Raw genomic sequence first — 23,405 nt, forward strand, 5'->3', positions numbered from 1 at the left:
CCTCACAACAGCCCCATGAGATAGGGACTGTTACCATCTCCATGTTATGGACAGGAAAGGAAGTCAGATATGTCAGTAACTGCCCAAGGGCACACAGTTTATGTGGCTTTAAAGCTCAAAGTATTGCTTGGTAAGGCAGCAGGGAAGGAGTCCCTCCTTAGTGGAAGACCTAGGTAGTGCTGCTTCGACTGTTTTGGGCTTATTGCGAGATGCACAGAAAGAAAGTTGGCATCGGAGGGCAGGAGACATCAAGGGTGTCCAAAGATGGAATTTTTGGAATGGTACAGATGAGAAGCAGAAAAATTAGGATGACCCAAAGAGCACACATACACAGGCCACTGATGTGTATGACTGCATATCATGGACTCCCTATGCAGCTAGGAAGCCCTGCCCAGGGTCACTCTTACCTGGTTCCCCCGTCCCACCTGCCCATTTGCACTTCCCCTTTCCTGGGGTGGCCAAAGCTTGACGTGCCATTCTCTGGGCTCCATATAGATGCCCACCAGCAGTTCATCCTCTTCCTTCAACCCTGAGAAGCAAGACGATGCTTCAAAACTGAAGCTTTCAGAGATTCTGAAGCAATCCCATGTGGTGGGGGGGCACAGGGGGTGATGTGACAGGCTCCGAGCAGGTGGCTGGCCCTACATCATTTCAGCTGCCATCTCTGCTCTGTGGAGCTGTCCCAAATTCTCTTGGGCGGAGTTAAGGGCTTCTTCCTCTACTCAGCCCATATTGCCTTGGTAGGTGACTGTTGCTCTGAACATCTTTCTCCCCCTGAATAGTGAGCTGCATGAGAATAGAAGTTCAGACTTAAAATCATCTATCCGGCCGGGCGCGGTGGCTCAAGCCTGTAATCCCAGCACTTTGGGAGGCCGAGACGGGTGGATCACGAGGTCAGGAGATCAAGACCATCCTGGCTAACACGGTGAAACCCTGTCTCTACTAAAAATACACACACAAAAAAAACTAGCCGGGCGAGGTGGCAGGCGCCTGTAGTCCCAGCTACTCCGGAGGCTGAGACAGGAGAATGGTGTAAACCCGGGAGGCGGAGCAGGGAGCTGAGATCCGGCCACTGCACTCCAGCCCGGGCGACAGAGCAAGACTCCGTCTCAAAAAAAAAAAAAAAAAAATCATCTATCCAATGCAAAGATTCAGTATAGTCCTTGTCACAGAGCAGGTGCTCAATAAACATTTGTTGAATGGATGAATGATGGTAATTACATTTATTATCTATTGAGTTCTCCATTATGAGCCAAGTCCTATGCTAGGCTCTTAGCATACATTACCCTAATATGCACAACAACCATAAAAGATTGATTTTAGCAACTTTATTCTACAGATGGCCTCAGAAAGGTTAGTTCACTTGCCCAAGTTCACAGAGCAACCTAAGGAGGTGCTGGGAATCAAGGCTCACTTAAGAAGCTCCAAGGTCCCACTCAGCCTATCACATCAGTGCTTCCAATCTTGACACTCTTGACTCCCTTATCTTCTAGAATCCAATAGTCACAAGGCTCCATGACCCTTTCTCCTACCTGTCTCTCAAATCAGTTCTCTCCTCTCCTCCCTGATGCCGCTGTGGTCTAAGCTCATTCTCATTTTCCACTAGGATCAGCCTCCAAATTGGGGGTCTTCAGGACCCAGCACCTGCCTGCCTCTACAGTATCACCTCCACCCTAGACTTTAAGCTCTGACCTCATGGAACTGTGGGTCCATATTCTTTCACGCCTGCACTCTGCACAAGGGATTACCCCTCCTGGAAAAACAGGTAAAACCCTTCCTCCCCTCTCTTGTCCCCTCATCCTGTAACCCTCACCTCAAGCAGAACAGCTCCTCCCAGGCATCCGTAACACTAAGCTCCCTCCTATAGCATCCTAATTGTTTGCTTCCCTGCCCCATTACACCATGAGCTTCTTGTGGGCAGGGACTGGGTTATATTCATCTTATGTGCCCAGAGTCCTGGCTATCATTTGGCATATAAGAGATGCTGAGAAAGTGTTTGTGGAGACCTCTTGACTTCACCCCCCTAGTTCCCTGAAACTCTACCCTTTGGCCCCACTCTCTCTAATCTGCTAGTAAACAGTTCCTTGGCTGTCGTCCTTCTCCCTTTCCCTCCCTGCCCCTTCCAAACCTCTTCATGGCCTCCTGCTCCCCAGCCTTCCCACCACCCACTGGACTATGGAGCCAGGCAGGTTGCTGCACACCTAAAGGCTCTGGATCCATGCACCCCGACAACACTTGGCGGTTTCATTTTTAGGAAGTACTTGTGCCCAGGAAATCTGCATGCCCTGGCAGAGAAAGCAGAGGTTAAAAAAAAAGAGTTGGGAGGCCCCCTGTGAGATGTCAATTACCCACAGGTCACTTTCATGCATGGGCCCAGTGTCTTCCTTCATTCTCCTGTCTCCTGCTGAGAGTGGGACCTCAGGCCCATGTCTTCTAGAAGGAAACTGTTCTATTCTCAACAACTCACGGTCCCCAGGGAAAGGGTTCGGGTAGAAGCACATGTACACTGTGGAGCATCCCCTCCTAAGGAGACCCTCCCTGTTGGAGACCCCAGACTGCAGTAGCCAAGCCCGCTGGGAGGGCAGGGGACACAGACCTCCTTGATGAGGTGCCATAGAGCCAAGACACATCTCCTCTCCTCACAGCCCTCAGGAGGAAGCAGAGATGAGAGGGGCCTGGCGGTGGGGACTGTGCCCTGCACCTCCATCCCCAGATTTTTGTTTTGTTTTTGTGATCCTTGAAGTCAGATGATGTGGGTGCAATGGCCATTGGTCTGAGTTCTAATCATAGCTCGCCATTAACTCTTGTGGCACTTTGGGCCAGTTCAATTGCTTTGCTGGGCCTGTTTCCCCTTCTGTAAAATGAGAGTGCCACTAGGTGAACCAGCCATTCTGTAACGCTTCTTGGATGATTCTCAAATTTCCCGTGGAGTTTAATTCCAAAAGGACACGTTGAATTATCCTTCGGGGAGGAAAATGGGAATGATGGCTGGTAGCAAGGGCTTCATTCAGGTCCCGGAGAGGTGGGAACTTTGTCTGGAAAGGTAAGGGACAAGTCCCACTGGATAGAGTAGAAGGGGAGCCCGAGGGCTACTATTGTCAAGAAAATGACCACCAAAATTTGTCCATGCACATTCGTTCCTAGGGCGCTAGGTACTGGGAGGTACCTAGAAGAGGTAGGAACACTGCTTTAGAGATAGGCAGGCACTCTCAGTGTACCCCTGGCGCCTTGGTGTCCTGGGGTGATCCACTCCAGAAAGCCTCATCCCCTAGCCAAGGCTCTCAGGGCCGGCTTTAGAAACGAAACAGGAAGAGGCACTTGGACCCTGGTTCCCAGAGTGGGAGAAAGGGGTGGGCACCCGGGCAGAGGGAGCCCTGGGGATTGGTAGCGGCTGTGGGCAGGGCGGGAGGGCCGGGGGCGGAGTCAACTTGTACATGTGAAAAACTCTGGCGGGGGCCGGGCATTTTCCTTCCTCCTCCTCCTCCTCCTCCCTCCTCTTCCCCACCTTCCTCCACTCCCTCCCTTCCCCTCCCCTTCTACCTCCTCCTCCGCCAGCTCAGGTTGCAGCTTCTCTGGGGAACTGCTCACCTTTCCGGAGCAGGGGAAGCTGCCCCGTGCCCGGGCGGGGACCCCAGCAGGGCGCAGGGCACGGCACCCAACCCGGCGGCACCCCTGCCGTCGCGGGAGGGAGCGGGCGCACCGCGGCCCCCAGGACACGCGCGGTGAGTCCCGCGGGCGGTGCGCCGGCGAGGAAGGGGAGGTCGGAGGAGGGGGCACCGCGGCGCCGGGTGTACGGAGCAAAGGTAAGCGGAACGGCTCTTAAAGGCGCAGTTTTGCTTTTGCCCTGGGGCGAGAGGTTGGAGGGAAATACTGGAGCGGGAGAGGAGAGCAGAGATCACGAGGTGTGATCTGTGTGATATTGTGTTGTGTGTTGAGGGGTGGGGGGCACCCTGGAAAGACCACTCCTAAGTTCCAGGTGCTGGAGAGGGAGGGCTATTTTGCAATCTAAGACCCTGCGCCCCCTCAGGGAGTCTCCATCTGGGATCACTTTGGCCCCTGGGCTCCCGTCAGAACCCTACAAAGCAAAGTTTTCCACCCAGTCCCGAACCAGGCGCTTTCTAAGCTCCCTTCATTCTGGGAAGGGCAAGGGTCAGGAGTCTCCAGAGACCAGAGGACCCGAGAGTGTGGGGCCACATCGCCGCCTGGAAGGGCTTCCTGGGCTCTGGTGAACTTTCCAGAGCGGCAGGCAGGGAGTGGGAGGCCGGAGCCCTGGGAAGAACGTGGAGGGACATGTGAAGCCCTGCAGGTCCCAGTTCTGGGGGAGGCAGGGGTCTGGGGAATGCTGCCTCTTCTCTCATTCCACCCCGGAAGACCAAAGGGGCAGTGCCCCCCTCCACCCCTCATCGGCAGGCGCCAGAGGGTTAATGCAGCAGTGGGAAAAGAGGCGGGGGCGGGGGGAGGGGGGACTAGTGGGCGGTGACCTGTTGGGCTAAGGAGATGTGCCTTGAGGATTCTGCTGTAGTTGGGGGAGACCATCAGGAATCTGAAATCCAAAATCAGGTCCGGACTGGAGGCCTCCGTTTTCGCCCTGTTGGGGGCGGGGATTCCCTGAAGGTGTCTGCAGACCTTGTGCTGGGTGGGAGTTGGGCTACGGAGACACTGAGGGGTTTTCTGTGCTGCAGGGTCAGCGCCCTCTTAGGCACCAGCGCCGCCTCTCTTCCTTCTCTCTGGGCACCTCCTGGCAGTCGGGGTGGGAGGATTGACACTGTGGGAGTGGGAGGCCCTGGAACCTCTTCTGCACTGTTTGCTACTGTCTCCCCTTCCTCCCCACCCCAGCCCAGCCCTCAGCAGTTACCCAACTGTGGCCTGGGCCCTGTGACTCACTAACACCACCGGCTTGCCCCTCCTGTGTCAGCACCCAGTGAGCTTTGGCATGTTCGCATGGCATTCCCCACCCGGGCATGGGCACGCGGCACATTCCTGGACACTGTCCTGAGAGGATGCCTGGAGCGCCTGGTAGACTGGCACGTCCTCAGAGATCCCCTGCCTTTAGCCTGGCCTTGGGAGGGGCCTGAGAAAATGGTGCTGAGGGTGCTGAGGGTCGGTGGAGTACAGGGCGACACTGGCTCCAGGTCTGAGTTTGCATCTTGAAGGTGTTCCAGAGAGAGGGTCACCTTGCCACAGCAAAGCTACTATCTCGGGTTACCCTGTCCCAGCCACCTCCTGTGCAGCTGAGGAGCCTGTGGGGCTGACCTGCCCCATCCTTAATCTGGGGTATACCTGACCATTCGGTTCCCGGGACTCTCCCCACTGGGTCTCCGGGACTCTCCCCATACCCTGCCAGGAGAATGGAAGAAGCTCTCCACGCGTGCCAGAAGAAGTTCTTCCCAAACTTATCGGGTGTGCCAGAGGCAGAGTAGACAAGCCTTAGTGGCCACCATTTGTTGAATATCTACTGTGTGCCAAGCAGTGTGTCACAACTTAATGAATTAGGTATTGTCATCATCCCCATTTTACAGGTGAAGAAACTGAGTCTCTGAGACCAGCTTTTCCAAGGTCACACAGAGGTGGGATCCAGCCCACTTCCTTCTGACCCCAAACCTCTGCTGTCAACCCCTGCCCCATTATGGGGAGGTTGCGGCCCACTCTGGAGTTCTCTGATCTGCATCAGTCCTCAGGAGAAGGAAGAATGGGGGTGGTGCTCCAAGTATTGAGGCTCCCATCTGTCTGTCCTGCACTAGGCAGAGCCAGCCTTCTTCATGGGGCACAGGAGAGAAGGCACTAGATCTGAGGAGCAAGTAGGTTCTTGTTCTGAGATCTCGTGGGATCAGGCTGCCAGCCCTGCAAACCCCCACTCGGGTCTAGAGGACATGGAGCTGCCTTTCAGGGTGCATTTGCTTCCTCTACAGACCCGCACTCTGTCCTCTGCCTACTTGGGCTGTCCTGCACTCAGGGGAATGCGTCCCACACTGTAGGGCAGAGCCCAGCTTGACTCTTCCCAGTTCCTACCCTAACCAAGCCTCTACTTTTTGGGATCACCCTATTGGGACTTTTGTCCAGCATCTCCATCTACTTGTCCTCTGATTCCTTCTGTGCTTCTCTAACTGAGCTGGAGACCTAAAGGGGAGGGCAAACCTCTGGCCTTGGTGGAATCCAGCTCCAGCATATAGTAGCTATGTGACCTTCCCTTCACTAGCACACTCATGAACTTCTCCCAGCATCTGTTCCCTCATCTGTAAAATGAGGATCATAACAGAGAGGGCTGTTATAAGATTTAAATGAAATAATGCACAGTGCCTGGTATGTAGCAGAGACTAAATAACCGGTAGCTATAGTGGTTGGTGGTGCTTGTTTGGAAAGGGAATTTCCTAGTGATTGTACCAGGGCTAGTCTAAAGACCAAGGTAGATTTTCCCAGCCCCATCAGGCCAAGCCCTTAGTTAGACAGAATCTTTACTGCTCTTCTAGGTTAGGGAGGAGGGCTCTGTGTAAGAATGGTGGTGGTGGTAGGGCGATGGGTTGGATGGAAATCTTCCAGGAGCGGCCAGGAATCTGTGCCGTGGGGGCCCTACCTTCTAGCAGGTATGAATGAGACAGGCACTGGGAGCTGGAGAGGCAGCAGCCTCCTGCTCTGAGGGGCCTCTGGCAGCGCCTTCTTCCCCTGAGGTAGGAGGACCCTCCTCTGGTACTTAATTAATTGCAGTCCCTGTTCTGCTCTGTTGTTCAAAGTGAGTGGCTAGCCTGGTTCCAGGCCCACCTGATTAGGCCACCTTTGGGAATAAGGCACATTTCTCTTCCTCAGCCCTGTGTCCCACCATAACCCCTTCCGTCCCCTTCCCTGGACTTTTCACCTTTGCCCTCCAGGCATTCCCTGCTGAGTGGGCACTTTCCCACATTCAAGGGGTGGGAGCAGACCAAGGTTAATCTTGTCCTGGCTCCCACAGCTGCTTATACACACACACGTGCATGCACATGCACACACAGGCTGGGCTCACAATAGCTCAGGCCGACGGTCTGGGACCCAGGAACACTACAGAGCTGGTAGCTGGGCCTGGCTGGAGCTGGCCAGAGGATCGGCAGCAAGTCCGGAAGAGGAAAAGCCGTGGGCGCATCTCCGCCAGACCTCCTGTCTGAAAGAGAGCCCATCTGCTCCTAGAATCTCCACAGCTACATCTGCAGAGGAGGAGGGGTAGTGAGGCAAGTGTGAGGTTTGGTTTTAAACTGAAAAGGGAGGTGGGTGGATTGCTCCAGCCCAAGAGTTCGAAACCAGACTGGGCAACATGGCAAAACCCCATCCCTACAGAAAAATACAAAAATTAGCCAGGTGTGGTGGCACATGCCTGTAGTCCCAGCTACTCGGGAGGCTGAGAGGAGAGAATCGCTTGAGCCTAGGAGATTGAGGCTGCAGTGATCCATGACTGCATCACTGCATTCCAGCCTGGGCAACAGAATGAGAACTTGTCACAAAAAAAAAATTTGAAAAGCGTCTTAGGCTGGGTGTGGTGGTTCACGCCTGTAATCCCAGGACTTTGGGAGGTCAAGGCAGGCAGATCACTTGAGGCCAGGAGTTCGAGACCAGCCTGGCCAACATGGTGAAACCCTGTTTCTCCTAAAAATACAACAATTAACTGGGCATGGTGACATGTGCCTGTAATCCCAGCTACTCGGGAGACTGAGGTAGGAGGATTGCTTGAACCCAGGAGGCGGAGGTTGCAGTGAGCCAAGATCGCACCACTGCACTCCAGCCTGGGCGAAAAAAAACAGAAAAAAAAAAACAAAAAAAAACAAAAAAACGGGTCTTGAAGCAAAGCTCCCTGACAGCATGAGTAACCCTGGAGAGACTGGACACCTTGCTCTGGGAGACATGGGCCAGAACTTTTGAAAGGACTATGATGAGATCCTCTTTCCTGAAACTCTTGATAATGATCCCAGCCTCTGAGCCTCCCTACCCCACCATTAAATAAAAGTCTTCCCTAGAAATGGTGGGGTCGGGGTAGACAAGATGACCCAATAATGGCTGGCCGATGCACTCATGATTATTTACATGTTGAGTGTATGTCTCCTGTCCACCATGGGTGGAGGCAGTTATGGACTTTGGGGTCAGTTCAAATTCTACCTCCTCCACTCAGTAACTGGTTGCCTTAGGTTAAGTAATTTGCTCATCCAGGGTTCAGTTTCCTCTTTTATAAAATGGGAGGATAATACTGTTATCTCATGTGCTTACGAGGACTCCAGTGAGATAATGTCCACCCAGTAGCTCTTTGCTTTACCTGATGTCATTATCGAGGGGTGGTGGCAGAGTTAGTGGGCTACATTTGGTAGTTCTCAGTGCCTTTGGCCCCACTTGATATTTTTTCTGAAGTCAGGGTCCCTGCAAACATCAGGACTCGGCCCCCAAAATGGGAAGAGAACTCTATTCTTAAAATGTTTCTGGCCAGGTATGGAGGCTCACACCTGTAATCCCAGAAATTTGGGAGGCTGAGGTGGGTGGATTATCTGAGGTCAGGAGTTCAAGACCAACCTGGCCCACATGGTGAAACCCCATCTCTACTAAAAATACAAAAATTAGCCAGGCGTGGTGGCAGGCGCCTGTAATCCCAGCTACTCCAGAGGCTGAGGCACGAGAATCGCTTGAACCAGGGGAGGCAGAGGTTGCAGTCAGCCAAGATGGCACCACTGCACTCCAGTCTGGGTGACAGAGTGAGACTGTCTCAAAAAAAAAAAAAAAAAGTCTACCCTCCCTCACTCTGAACACTGTTCCCCATCTTATCATTATTGAGGGAAATTCAGACAGAGCTCCGGAATGATCACTGCCCTCACAACTTGCTTCCTAAAGAAGCCTGCCCTTTTCTGCCTGGGGAGTCTTCTCAGGAACCAGACCTTCTTCTCTTCTCTGGCCCCAGCCATCCAGCACCCCAGGATGTGGGGTGACCAGCCCAGGAGGGGACAGGGCTGTCCATCCCACATCCTGGCAGGACCCCCTGCCTAGAAGCAGGTGGGCGGTAGGTGTTATGCTAGAGGGCATCACTCTTGACAGAAGCAGTGCTGGCTCCCAACTCTGCCCGCAGCATGGGATGAGCCCAGGAAAGGGGTCACAGAGCCCCTCCCTGATCTTGCCATGGAGCCCAGCTGGCAGCATCCCCTGCTGTGGCTGGCCTGGGCGCCGTGTTCTGTGTGGATGCCAAACCTGGCATGGCTCCTTCCCCAAGGAAGGTGGCCCTTGGGGAGGCTGTGACTTTCTTGACTGTGGTACCCAGTAAAGAGAGTGCCATCTCTACGCAGACCCATGCAGTCCCTTCCAACCCTGTACAAAGTCAGAAGCCCACAGTGTGGTCCCAGCTCTGCCCCATCACCCTCAGTGGCCTCCGGCAGATTGCTCACCTTTCTGAGTCTTGTCTTCTTTGCCTGAAGCAGGGCGCAGACCAGGGGATTTCCAAAGCCCCTTCCCAGGCTGCTGGTCTGAGTCTCCGACTTTTGCCAGTGCTGCTAACGAGGCGAGCTGTGTGCTGGGGCCCCAAGAGGGGCTCAGCCTCCTGTTCCTCCAAACTGTAGAGCCAGGGGCTTCCCCCAGCTGACATCTGGGTACCTGGTCCCTGCCGTGCTCAGATGGGCAAGGAAATCCTGGAATGCCTCAGCCCTGTCAACTAGGAGGAGAAGAAGTACCTTGCAAAGAAATGGATGCTGGATTCAAACACTACATAGGCACGGGATGCTCAAGGCCAGGGGTTGGCAAACCATAGCTCTTGGCCGAGTCCTGCCTGTTTTTGTATGGCCCATGAGCTAAGAATGATTTTTACATTTTTAAGTGGTCGACAAAAAGTCAAAAGAAGAAAATAAAGTTTTGTGACCCTTAAAAATTTTGTAAAATTCAAATGTTAGTGTTCATAGTAAAGTTTTACTGGTGCGAGGCCAAATTCATTCATTTACATCTTGCCCGTGGGTGCTTTTGTGCTACAAAGGCAGAGTTGCAGAGTTGCAACAGAGATGATGGCCCACAAAGCCTAAAATAGTGGCTGTCTGGCCTCTTCCAGAAACGGTTTGCTGACCCCTGCTCAAGATAATCATAGCTCTCTCCAGACTTTGCACTAAACTGCTCCAGGATCTCAATCTAAAAGTACTTCCTTTTCATTTAAAAATAAGTGTTGCTCTTTTCTTCCTGTGTAAGCAATAAATGTTCATTATGGAAATATTAGAAGATGCAGATAAGCAAAAAGAAGACATTAAAATCACCCATAATTCTACCACCCAGGAATAACTACTGCTGGTGTTTTGACTTACCGCCTTCTGGGTTATCAGTGTGCTGTGTTTATATGTGCATGCCTGTGACACATGTGTATATCCTGCATACGTACAGCTTTTACAAACTGTACACATCTGTCCTCTTCACTTTAAAAAACATCTCGGCCAGGTGTGGTGGCTCACATCTATAGTCCTAGCACTTTGGGATGCCAAGACGGGCAGATTACCTGAGCTTAGGAGTTCGAGACCAGCCTGGGTAATATGGTGAAACCCCGTCTCTACTGAAATACAAAAAATTAGCTGGGTGTGGTGTCATCCGCCTGTAGTCCCAGCTATTCGGGAAGCTGAGGCAGGAGAATTGCTTGAACCCAGAAGGCAGAAGTTGCAGTGAGCCAAGATCGCGCCACTGCACTCCAGCCTGGGTGATTCCGTCTCCAAAAGAAAACACATACACATACACACACACACACATACACATCTCAAACTGAACTCTTGGGGGACACCCAGGCAGGGTGCCCAGCAGGCAGCTGGACCCAAGCATCTGGAGCTGAGGGGCTTGGTGGGGCCACGGCTACAGATCTGGAGTCATCAGCACGCGGGTGGTGGTTTCCACTTCGGGAGGGGATGAGGTCACCCAGGAAGCATGCCCAGAGGGGAAGAGCAGAGGGCCAAAGAGGGAATTGTGGGAGTGTTGACATTCAACAGACAGGTAGAGGAAGTGAGTCCACCAGACCCAGGAGGAAGGAAGAAGCAGGAGGAGACCCAGGCTGCCAAGGGAGTGGAATCCGCGACCCAGGGCCCAGGACAGTGCCTGGTGCTGAGCAGGTGCTTGTGAAATGAGTGAGTGACTTTGAGGGGGCTGAACCCTGGTGAGTGAGTGACACTGATAAAGGACATTTAGAGAACAATTGAACAACTATGAGATGTTCAGAGGCCTGGGGGAGGCCATGCAGGCCAAGGAGGCCTCCTGGGCCCAGCCTGGTGGGAGGGAGACGCGGGGCAATCCAAGTGACCAGAAACTGGGAGCTGGTCAGAGGAGCCCAGTGGAGTTCTTGGCGGTGACATGAAGCTGTTTTTTAAAGCCAGTCTCTCAGATTGGAATGAGGAAGGTTGGAGATGACCAGCCAGGGGTTCCTGTCAGAATGTGGGCACTGGGTGGCGTGGGCCAGCCTGGTGGGGGTGGAGTATAAATAGGAATACGGTTTAGAGATGCTGGGAAATCCTCCCCATTCCCTCCCTCCTCATGAGACTGAGAGGTCCCCAGGGATGCCAGGCTCAAAGGCCCCTGCAGCTCTGTTGCCAAAGTTGGGCATGGAGAGAAACCCAGAGACAGGACTGAAGGTCCCAGGACAGGCCAGCAGGAGAGCTGGACACGGGATGTCTGGCTGAGAGAGGGCTATTGGGTGGGTGGATTTGACACTCTTCATTTCTTCTCCAGTTTATTGTATAAAAGATGGTAGGCGTCAGTTTCTGTGCCAGAGCAAGTGGAGAGGAAACAGAAGCTGTTTCCTCTGGGTTTTAAGGAAGACCTAAGGAAAGGTTCCAGACTTTGGGATCTCAGAAACACAAGACAGTGGGGGAAGGACCTTCCTCAAGGGTCTTTAAAGAGGGCTGCTAAAAGGAGCAGAGAGGGCTCCTCTGGCTGGGAGAGTAAGGCGGGCTTTCTCTGGAGGCAGGAGGATGTGGGAGATGGAGGCCAGGCCTATCCTGGCCCCTTGCCCCTTGCTCTAGTCTCTGATCTGGGATGTTCTGTACGCCCAGGACCAGAACTGACGGAAGGGCTCCTTGTCCCATCTTATCACTTGGACATCCTGAGCCTCCTCAGAGAGTGCAGACCAGCTTTAGCTGGGCCCCCAAAAAGGGTCAAAAGGAAAATACCAGAAGATGCAATATACCTCTATTCCTTGAGCCTCAGGAAGCCAGAGAGCAGCAGTGGAGCCACACAGAGGGGCTAGACGCGAGGTCGTGTGGGGTCAGGAAGGGTCATCTGTAGGAGTCAAGGCCAACATCTGAGCCTGAGTAGTGCACCTGCCCTGCAAGGCTCTGAGAATCTTCCCTGAGTGACAGAGCCAGGAAGAGGGCCACAGGCCCCTCCAAACCCCATCCCCACAGCTCTGGAGGCCCTAGCTCAATGCATGTTGCAGGAGGAACTTCTCATTCGGGTTTTTCTCATTCCAGTCCACTCCTCAATGTAGGATGGCGCCTCCAACCCCAAAACCTCCACAGACCTCACGGGGGGGAGTAATTGCTGGGCAGGACACTGCCCCCACTGCCCCAGCCCATCTCCCACTGCTGTCCGGCCACATGCTGGCTAGAGGAGGAGGGTCAGGTTTCAGCTGAGGCCTAGAGTCCAGCTTTCACATATCATTTGCTAGTCATTTGAGGGCTCACTCTGTCTTAGGCCTTGGGTCAGGCTCTGGGGGTGCAGTGACAAGTCACGCCATAGTGCTTGCCCTTAAAAAGCTCACAGGCAAACTAGGAAAATGACAAGTAAACAGTTACAGGACAGGGAGCCAAGTGCCCTGCCTTGGGACGTCAGAAAGCCGTGGGAGCACAGAATAAGGACCATCACCTGGCTGGGGACGGTGGAGTTTCAGGCTAGAGGAGATGCAGAGGTCCCCATGGCAGGATGAGTAGCACGTTGTTGGTCTCTCCCTAGTCCCCCCTCCATCTGCTTGGGTACCAATCCCTGTATTCCTGTTCCCTCTGAGACCCAAGAGAACTGAGGAGGAAGCATGTCCTGGGGAGTCTGGGGCTGGGTGATTAGACAGTCCAGGCTTGCTCTAGTGTGCCCAGAAAGAGGACAGGGCCAGGCCCTCCCCGTTCATGCTCAAGTCTCAACTAGGACAGGAGCTGGCCTGATGAGAAGATACATCTAGAAACAGGTCCCTGGCCTGCCTGAAAGGGGAAGGAAAGGCACCAACATTTATTGCACATGGCAGTGTGTCCTGGATCTTAAAGGTGGCTAAGATACGGTGTTTGTCCTTGAGGGATCTCATGTGTCTATATCTGTAGAGGAAAGAGACTTCAGCAAGTCGTCATGAAACAGTGGCTCGATGGCCTCATTCAGTCACTTGTTCATGCGTTCCACAAATGCTGAGTACCTGGTGGACTCCTTACTCTGTGTAAGGCACCAGGGAAGCAAAAATGTTAAGGCCCTGTTCTTGTCCTGAAGGATCTCACAGTGCAGTTATGAGTGTGTGCTGGCTGCTCTGGAAGGGACAAGGAGGAAGGATCTCACTCTACCTAGAGGAAGAAGGTGTGGTCATGCACAGCCTCCCAGGGGAAGTGACCCGTGAGTTGAGTTTGGGAGTGGTTTTACCAAGGGGAAAATTGAGGAAGGGCATCCCAGGCCAAATGATTGCAAAGCCGTGGGGTGTGAGTGGAGTTTGCTCTGGGAATGCCAGGTATATCTGATAAAACCAGACCCTTTGGGGAGGGGTGACAGCTGAGACTCAAGAAGACAGGGATCCAAATACAAAGGCCTGGTCTGCCAGCCTCTGGAGTTTGGGCTTTTTCCTGAAGGCAGTGTTAGCTTTGAAGGATTTTTTTTTTTTTTTTTTTGAGATGGAGTCTCGCTGCAACACCCAGGCTGGAGTGCAGTAGTGCCATCTCAGCTCACTGCAAACTCCGCCTCCTGGGTTCCAGCGATACTCCTGCTTCAGCCTCCCAAGTAGCTGGGATTACAGGCATGCAACTCCATGCCCAGCTGATTTTTGTATTTTTAGTAGAGACAGGGTTTCACCATATTGGCCAGGTTGGTCTTGAACTCCCTACCTCAGGTGATCTGCCCGCCTCGACCTCCCAAAGTGCTGGGGTTACAGGCGTGAGCCACCGCCCCAGCCACTTTGAAGGATTTTTTTTTCCTTTTTTTTTTGAGACGGAGTCTCACTCTGTCGCCCAGGCTGGAGTGCAGCGGTGCCATCTCAGCTCACTGCAAGCTCCGCCTCCCAGGTTCAAACAATTCTCCTGCCTCGGCCTCCCGAGTAGCTGGGACTACAGGTGCCCGCCACCTCACCCGGCTAGTTTTTTGTATTTTTTAGTAGAGACGAGGTTTCACCGTGTTAGCCAGGATGGTCTCGATCTCCTGACCTCGTGATCCGCCCGTCTCGGCCTCCCAAAGTGCTGGGATTACAGGCTTGAGCCACCGCGCCCGGCGAAGGATTTTAAATGGGCAAGCGACACCATCAGAAAGCAGTTGAAAAAGTTAAGTCTAGGACGCTTATGGTGGTTGGATTGGAGGCCAAGTATTATTCTCAGTTAGCAGCAAGGAAACTGAGGCATAGGGTGTCTTCTCAGGTCACAGCTACTAAGTGGTGTTTCTTCCATGACCCCAAACTGCAGAGAATTTTGGAGAGCAGGGCTAGACACCGTGTGTTCCTCACTGCAGGGCATTTCTGGTTGGAGTGAGACTCTAGGAGACAACAGTGCATTTGTCTGGAGCAGAGGTGACCCTGATCCCGACTTTGCCTCCTGAGCAGACATCCAACAGGTTTGCCCAAATTGCTCCCGGAAGGCCTTCCCTGCCTACTTCCTGCATTCCAAACAGACTGTGGGAATCCTCCTGGAGCTCCGGGACTGTCCAGAGCATCTGTTCATTGGCAGGGTGACTGCAGGCCTGGCTATGCTCATTTCTGACCACCCTGAAGATTTCAGGCCTGCAACCTCTCTTATCCAGGCTGGGGCAGGGCAAGGTTGTGAGGAGGCCCCAAGGCTTCTGCTGCTGATGCCGCCACAGCTCCAGGCGGTCACCTAAGCGGTGACTGGCTTCCCCTGAGGTTTGTCCCAGGCTCTTGGAAACTAAGGCCTCCAGCTGTGCAGAACAGGGTCAGCTGGAGGATGAAGGAAGAGATGGTATCTGCAGGCTCCCAGCAGGCACAGTTCTCCCTGGGAGGAGGCCTCCCTATGAGGTCTCTGAGGTCCTAGCTCATGACGACTGCAAACTTGGTCAGCCATGGCCTCTAGTTCTTTGAAATTCATCCAAGGCCCAAAGTGGCTGAGTGACCGAAGCAGGGGCAGGGACTGGGACACAGGGTGTCATAGGGATCCTGGCTGGTGGTCAGCCTTCGTGACTGAGGGGCAGACCCTCTGGGCTTCAGATAGTGGGCAGCCGCAAGTTACATCCCCCAACCCCTTCCCCTGGGCCCACAGAGACCAAGATTGAAAAGAAAAGCAAACAAAACAAAAAGAGGGACTTGGGGATGCATCTAACATGTGCCTGGAACACAGCAGATGCTCTATATGTGCCGGTAAAGCAGACACGTGCCTGCTGTATGCCAGCAGCACCAGGCATAGAGACCAATGTGCTCCAGGTGAGGGAGACAGGTAAAAAGTCATGCCCCACTGAAGGAGGGGCACCTGGTGGTCCTGGGGGTGTGGGGTGAGTTCCGGGAAGCTCCTGAAGGCCCCAGGGACTTGTACAGCATGCAGGGGGCAATGAGGAGGGGCAAAGCCAGAGAGGAAGGGGCCCCAGATCTCGAAGAGCCTTTAGGTGCAGGCTGGGGAATTGGGGCTTTGTTCAAGAGGAGGGCAAAGAGGCATCTTGAAGAGGTTTGCTGAGAGGAGACTCCAGTCCTGGCCCCAGGAGCTTAAGAAGTGAAGCTGGCTTTCCCACTCTCCAGTCTACAGCATCCCAGATTCCCAGGATGCTCCACCAACCTCCTTCTCCACCTCCATGGTCTCTGGGTCAAGGTCTCTCAGGGGTCCAGCCCCAGGGCAGGTGTTAGGTCTGGGGCCTGGGACAGGTTGTCCCAGCAGTCAGTGGGCTGGGAATCTGCCCTGTCTGGACACTGGGGCCCTGGAGCTGGCCGGGCCTGCTCTGTGGAGCTTTCTTTCCTCCTAAGATAGAAGATGGAGATTGTCTGCCAGGAGCCGGGGTTCCCTGCCTTGCACGGGCCCCACCCTGAGTGGCCCTGCAGTTGTCTAAGGAGGGGGGACCCTGCCTCCCTGGCCCTTCTCCCCCTCACATCTACCAAGAGATGATCCTGCTCCCTGTCTCCTGGCCCTCTTCTATCCTGGAATCCGAAAGCACTTTTCAGTAAGGAAGTCTGCATGGATGTTTGATGAAGTTTATATGAGGACTCTTTTTGTCTGGGCAGGAACTTGAGAGATGAGAGCCAAGCTTTGCTGGACATCTTCCCTGTGCCAGCGGTGTGTTGTGTTGGCTCACCCAGCATGTCCACCAAGATACCACTGGACATTGAAAATGTCACCTGCTCAACATCCAACTCCTGGTCTTCCCACTGAAACCACTACTCCCAGAATGCCTTGTCTCCTCCAGTGACTGTTCCATCCCTCCACTCCAGCTGCTTGGCCAAAACCCTGCAGAGTCATGCTTGACTCTTTTCTCACCCACAACATGCAATCCATCTGCAAAGCTCTTTGGCTCCACCTTCAAAATATAGCCTGAATCCAGCCACTTCTCACCACCTCCACTGCTCCACACTGGTCCCAGCCACTACCAAGCTCTCTCCCCTGGGCCTCAGCAGCAGCCTCCTGCCCAGGCTCCCTGCTCTCCCATTGCTCCCCTTGTCTGTTCTCAACACAGCAGCGTGTTAAAGCCTCAGTGAGATCATGTCAGTCATCTGATCAAACCCTCCTTACCCCTCAAGGCCCAATACAGCTGCTCCGCGCTCCCATCCAGCATCCTCTCCAGCTACATCATCATCCTGCAGTGAACCAGACTCACTTCTGCCTCAGGACCTTTGCCCCTGCTGTTCCCTTGCTGACCTGCTTCTCCCAGACCCTGCATGACTGACCCCCTCACCTTACACCTACTCTGGATTTCTCCTGAGATGTCACCTGCTTCTCGGAGAGGCCTTCCTGACCACCCTGCTTAAACTTGCAACTGCACTTCCCACACCTTCCCTCTTTCCTGCATGAACTCCCATCATTTCACTTGTCACCATCCATCATACTGTGTATTCGTTCTGTGTATTGTCTGCACCTCCCTGCCCCTGATGGAAGGTATTAGGAAAGGAATTAATATCTGTTTCATTCATCTGTGGATTCTCAGGGTCTGCAACAGTGCCTGGCATGCAGCAGGTGTTCAGTAATTGTTGAATGAATGATTGGAGCCAGGAGTGAGAGGGGTTTTATAATGTTACTGCGATTCCACAGCCTGCTAGTGGTAGCACCAGAGTTTAGGTTTGTTTGGCATGCAATTCAGAGTGGGAGAAAACAGTCAAGCCTAGGCCACAGGGAAGGGGCAAGGGCGGGGAGGGCTCCAGGCAGGAGAAGAAAGGAGCAATATGGTCACGTTTGTGCACTTCGCAACAACCAGGAAACTGCTGTGTGATCTCGAGCAAGTCATTTCCCCTCTTGGAGCCTCAGCATCTTCACTGGGCAAGGGATGGGGATGGAGGGTGTGTGAGCATCTTCCCCTGCTAACATTCTGGGAGGCCAGCCCTGCTCACTGGGTGCACAGTGGCCTCTGGCAAGTGCTGGCTTTCCTCCCAGCCTGGCTCCTCCTTCCTCCTTCTGTGCCACTCATGGCTCTGGCACCAGCAGGAAGTTCTGGGCCGGCTGCTGTGTCCCTGGAAGGAAGCAACTGGAGCGGGCTGAGAGCTTTATGACTTACCTGGGCAGGGAAGTGGGAGGGGAGGCTGGCTGGGGTCTGCCTGCGCACCCTGCAGCTCCTCAGTGGGACTCTGCTCCTTCTACTTCCCCCACCCCCACTGCCAGGCCAGCATCCCTGGATGCCCATTGCCCTCTTCCCCTGGCACCAGTTGCACGGGGACAGCCCCAGATGGCTCCTTGGCCTGGGGACAAAGGCTGTGCTGTGCCTGGCCCTGGGCTGGCCTCAGGCTGGTCATACTGAGTCCTTCTGTCCCCACTTGGGGGTGAGGGGCAGACAGCACTAAGGTGACAGGCCTTTTTCCTGTCTCCCTTCCCCCTCAACCCCCAAATCTGAGGAGCTGACTCTCCCTAGGGAAAAATGACAGAGGCATCTTGTGTCTTGACCTAGGGAACAACAGACTATTCACTGCCCAGTCTGCCCTGTCACACCCAAGACCCTGCTGGGTTCAATGCCCCGATTGTCCCCAGCAGAGAGAGACATCCACTCTGCTGTGGTCACCACCCCCACCGCCTGCTCCCCTGTCACCATCAGGGAGTCCATCCTTCATCTGACCTCCATCCCTCCATCAGGAGGTCCATCCTACATCTGACCTTCATCCCTCCATCAGGAAGTCCATCCTACATCTGACCTCCATCCCTCCTTCTACTGACAGGCACTTCCTCTCGGGCTCCTCTCCTGCGGGCGGAGAACAGCTGGTCTCCATCGCCTGCACTGCGTGGCCCCACATTCTTGCTCCAGTCAGCTGCCTCTGGCCTCACCCTCCCTCCGTCTCCCTGCCGTTCACCCCACCCCAGGCACAGGCTGGTGGCTCCCTGCTCCTCACTGAACCTTGGGGAGAGCAGGTGTGACTCAGGGCTGAATCTCCTTTGTCTTGCAGAAATGGGGGGCCTCCTTCCCGGAGGCTTTTAATGAGCTCCCTTCTCCTCAGCCTACAATCAAGAGCAAGGGTGTGAGATTTATGGCTGCTACTTGTAGATTCCTGAGCCGCAAATCCAACAGGCCATCCCATAAATCCCGGACTGCAGGACGGTTTTATGGGGAAGCCCTGTTTTTAGAAGGGGGTGTGGCTGGTCTCCCTCCTGGCAGAGCTCAGACCTCAGGGAGCCAAGTGGCCGCCTCTCCCCACCCCCAGAGAACAACCATGACAAAGCACGGGGACATCGGTTGGTGCCGTGCAGATGCGCCAGCTTCCAGGACAGAGAGACTTCCTCTCCTGTGGGGGGCCTCCTGCTTCCCTCCCCTGCTCTGAGGATCCCCTGCCTCAGCACAGGAGGGTAGTCTAGAAGCCTGGGCAGATAACTGTCTCTGACCTGGACCTTAGATGTTTCCTGGTCACAGCTCCAGGCGTACATCATTGGAGATGTCTTTTCAAATGCATTTTCCCAGACACCATTCTCAGAACCTCAGTTCCAGAATCTCAGGGTAAGACCTAGGAATCTGAATTTTTTTACAATGCTCCCTGGTGATTCTAATGCTCAGCTATCTTTGAAAATAGTTGGCTGAGTGCAGTGGCTCATGCCTGTAATCCTAGCACTTTGGGAGGCCGAGGCAGGCAGATCACTTGAGGTCAGGAGTTCAAGACCAGCCTGGCCAACATGGCGAAACCCTGTCTCTACTGAAAACACAAAAATTAGCTGGGCGTGGTGGTGCAGGCCTGTAATCCCAGCTACTTGGGAGGCTGAGGCACGAGAATTGCTTGAGCCTGGAAGGTTGCAGTGAGCCAAGATCATGCCACTGCACTCCAGCTTGGGTGACAGAGTGATACTCTGTCTCAAAAAAAAAAAGAAAAAGAAAATAATTGATCTGTACAGGGGGCCATCTCCACTCTCCTATCTTACTTGGAAATGGCAGTCACCAGGTAGGAGTGTCTGGGTCCCTCTTTTCACTAGGACCCATACCTCCTCCCACCATCACGAAGCCTCCAGTGGCCTGGATGCTATACACAAGTGTGAGGCTTGGTAGCTGCCCTCTGGAAGCTTCCTGTCTGCAAGAGTCCTGCAGACAGCAGACCTGAGACATTGCACAGAGCCATGGAGGAGCAGCTGAAGATGACTGACAGGAAGGAGTTTAGGGATGGGGAGACAGAAAAGTCCAAGGCTGGTGGGCTTTGCCAAGGAAGCCAAAGAGGAAGCGCTTTCAGCTACCTTCTCATCAAAGGAGGCATCACCAGCCCCTGAGTTCCTTGAGAATAGGGACCACCCTTTACTTGCCTCTGAAACCCTCATGCCTGGCACAATGCCGGTGCATATTAGGTGTTCAGTTTTTTTTTGTTTGTTTGTTTATTTTTTGAGACAGAGTCTTGCTCTGTCGTCCAGGCTGGAGTGCAATGGCGCAATCTCCACTCACTGCAACCTCCACCTCCAGAGTTTAAGCGATTCTCCTACCTCAGCCTCTCAAGTAACTGGGATCACAGGCACATGCCACCACGCCCCACTAATTTTTTTGGGTTTTTTTTTTTTGTATTTTTTTTTTGTAATTTTTTTTGTATTTTTAGTAGAGACAGAGTTTCGCCATGTTGGCCAGGCTGGTCTCAAACTCCTGACCTCAAGTGGTCCACCTGCCTCAGCCTCCCAAAGTGCTGGGATTATAGGCATGAGCCACCATGCCTGGCCAGTTCGTTTGTTGAGTGGAACTGAGTGAGACTTCAGGGCCCACTGACAGAGATGGACCTTCCTAGCACTGCAGACCCAAAGCCTCCACTCTGAGAGATGCCAGCCCGCTGAAGAAATGGAGAGCCTGTTCATACCCAGCCGTGAATCTCGGCTGGGATCAGGGCGACTGGAGGGCCACCACTGAGCTGTGTTTAGGGGCAGCCAGGAGCATGCGCTGCCAGACAGAGGACCCTTTCCAGGCTGGCTGAGGACAGAAGGATGTGATCATTAAGCAAAGCCAACATGTTACTGACCCATAATCCCTTAAACCAGGAGGATTCGGGAAAGGCCTGGTTGCCTTGGCAACCAGGTGCTGGCCAGTGGCAGGGCTGAGCATCCTCCAGGAGTGGGCTGTGCCTGGTGCATGGGTAACAGCTGGGAGCAGGTGCAGTGCGGCCCATCACAGGGCTCACCCCGTGGTGCCTTCTTGCTGGCATGGGCAGAAGCCCTTGTGAGGCCTCAAGGGCAGTGTGTGCAGAGCAGGATGACGGGGGGCTGCACTGAGCGTGTAGGAAACCATGAAGGGAAGTGGAGGGGAGGTGGGACAGTGCTGCTCTGGGTTTTCAGGGCAGGAGGGAGAAAGGAGGGTCTGCAGGAAGAAGCAGTTGCATAGGTCTCATTGGGTAGCCAGCAGGGCGTCCTCTATGGGGGTGTCTCTGCCAAGAGGACCGAGCTGCAAGTCTAAGAAGGACAGACATCAGCTCCCCTCCCTGCCTCTCTGCCCTGAGGGAAAGGAGGGTAGCCCCCTCCCCCAGCCCTGTGCTCCTCCCCTAAGGCCAGAGGGCACGAGGAGCTGGAGAGCCTGAAGAAGAAAGCTTTCATGGTTGGGGACAGGGCCGTAGGGGTGGGCAGAAAGCTCACACTGCTCGTCCGTGGCGTTCTCGGTAGGGGATACCCTGCCTGCTTGGAGGGCTCTGGCATGGGAAGAGGCCAGCAGAGATCAGGCCTCATCTTCCCTAGGGCTCGACTTGTATTTCTGGCAAGCTTCTGTGTTTGCCCTGAGACCTTCCACTGCTCTTGACCTCCCATATTTCAGCTGGAGAGGAGATGCAGCTGGCCAGCTCTGATGCACTCTTCCGTTCCCTCCTCCTTTTCCCCTCTTGCCTCCTGGGGTGTGCCAGAGCAGGGACCTTCATGTGTCAGTATCAGAGGTGAAATGAGGTTTGAACCTAATCATGTCCCAAGGGTGTTGGCCAAGCTGACATTCAGTTTATGGGCCTTGGTCAGTAAGATTTACTGGCTGTTGACACATTCAAGCCCTTGGACACAAGTTGGTAAAGTTCTCCTGGCCCAACGACTGCCCGGTTCTGGCACCCTGCCTGCCACCCCAACCCTTCCCCCAGAACTCTCTAGACCTCTAGCAGCTAAAAGGCTCAGGTCTGGGGGACCTTCAGGATCCTCTTTGCATATCATGCCTGCTATTATGACCAGTACTTTGCTGGACTAAGTGGTCCATAGAGAACTGCACGGGGTGTGGCCGGGTGGGTTGTTGGTGGGAGATGGGGGCAGTGCTGAGAGTTGCTGGGAGGAAGAGGGTAACTGGGAAGAAGAGGGTGAACACCCACCCTCAGGGGGGTCAAACTTTGGAGAAGACACAACCCTGGCTCCCAGTGATGGCGGCATACAGGTCGACAGAACTTGATGGAAAGAGAGAGCTGAATTCCCAGTGGGTGGAGACCCAGACTGGTTGCCTTGTTCATTTCACCTGCTCTTCTCACACCTCCCATCTCAGGACCTGGCTGCCCGGTCCCTCATGATCATGAACAAGATGAAGAACTTTAAGCGCCGTTTCTCCCTGTCAGTGCCCCGCACTGAGACCATCGAAGAGTCCTTGGCTGAATTCACAGAGCAATTCAACCAGCTCCACAACCGGCGGAACGAGGGTGAGAGGTCTGGGTCCACCCAGCACCTCTCCCACCTACCAGACACTCCCCAGGCACCTCCTTTCCCTCCCTGCCCACCCCTTCCCCACTGGCCTTAGGAGAGGAGCACAGGGCTGGGGGAGGGGGGAGCTACCCTCCTCTCCCTCAGGGCAGAGAGGCAGGGAGGGGAGCTGATGCCTGTCCCTCTTAGACTTGCAGCTCGGTCCTCTTGGCAGAGACCCCCCGCAGGAGTGCAGTACCTTCTCCCCAACGGACAGCGGGGAGGAGCCGGGGCAGTTGTCCCCTGGCATGCAGTTCCAGCGGCGGCGGAACCAACGCCGCTTCTCCATGGAGGTGAGGGCCTCTGGAGCTCTGCCCCGGAAGGTGGCAGGATGCATGCACAGGGGTGTGCACAGGAGGGCAGCTGCCTTACAGCCAGACTTTGTGAGTTCAAATTCCAGCTCTGCCATTCATTAGCTCTGTGACTTTGAGCAAGTTACTCAACCTCTGTGCACCATGGTCTCTTTGTCTTTAAAATGGTCATCATGGATTAAATGGGTTAATCTATGCCAAGTACTTAGAACATTCCTGAATTTGACTATTTGATCCACACACATAGGCCCAAATATACGAAAAAATATACTTACAGAATCGGTGCCTGTAAGGGCATGAGATTCATGTTGCACAGATGGTGATACTGTGGCCCAGAGAGGCCGAGAGTGACCTGGTTGTGCTAAGGTCACACAGCAGCCCCGGGTGTTCATGTGTATGCCTTGAGCACACACTGGGAGCAGCTGTGAGCTTGGGGTCACAGCCTGTGATTGGGCTCTGAATGGTTGTTCTGCAGGGAACGCTAGGTCCAGAGTGAGAGTCTGGGGCCCCACAGCCCTAGCTACCCTGAAGCCAACAGTGGTGTCCCCATCTCATCCCTGTCACCACAGGACGTCAGCAAGAGGCTCTCTCTGCCCATGGATATCCGCCTGCCCCAGGAATTCCTACAGAAGCTACAGATGGAGAGCCCAGATCTGCCCAAGCCGCCCAGCCGCATGTCCCGCCGGGCCTCCCTGGTGAGTCC

At 54.2% G+C, this 23,405-nt stretch overlaps 1 protein-coding gene across 1 annotated transcript in view; it reads left to right on the forward strand.

Moving 5' to 3' along the window:
• Positions 1–3,499: 3,499 nt before the first annotated feature.
• CDK18 (cyclin dependent kinase 18) overlaps positions 3,500–23,405 on the forward strand; it is a 28,250-nt gene continuing 8,344 nt past the window's right edge. Inside the window, exons 1-4 of the mRNA XM_023186994.1 lie at positions 3,500–3,803; positions 22,201–22,351; positions 22,542–22,684; positions 23,272–23,397. Coding sequence (XP_023042762.1) covers positions 22,222–22,351; positions 22,542–22,684; positions 23,272–23,397 — 399 coding nt within the window. The 5' untranslated portion in view covers positions 3,500–3,803; positions 22,201–22,221. The remainder of the gene's footprint in view (positions 3,804–22,200; positions 22,352–22,541; positions 22,685–23,271; positions 23,398–23,405) is intronic.

Source organism: Piliocolobus tephrosceles, chromosome 1 (assembly GCF_002776525.5).
Source record: "Piliocolobus tephrosceles isolate RC106 chromosome 1, ASM277652v3, whole genome shotgun sequence".
Classification (NCBI taxonomy): domain Eukaryota; kingdom Metazoa; phylum Chordata; class Mammalia; order Primates; family Cercopithecidae; genus Piliocolobus; species Piliocolobus tephrosceles.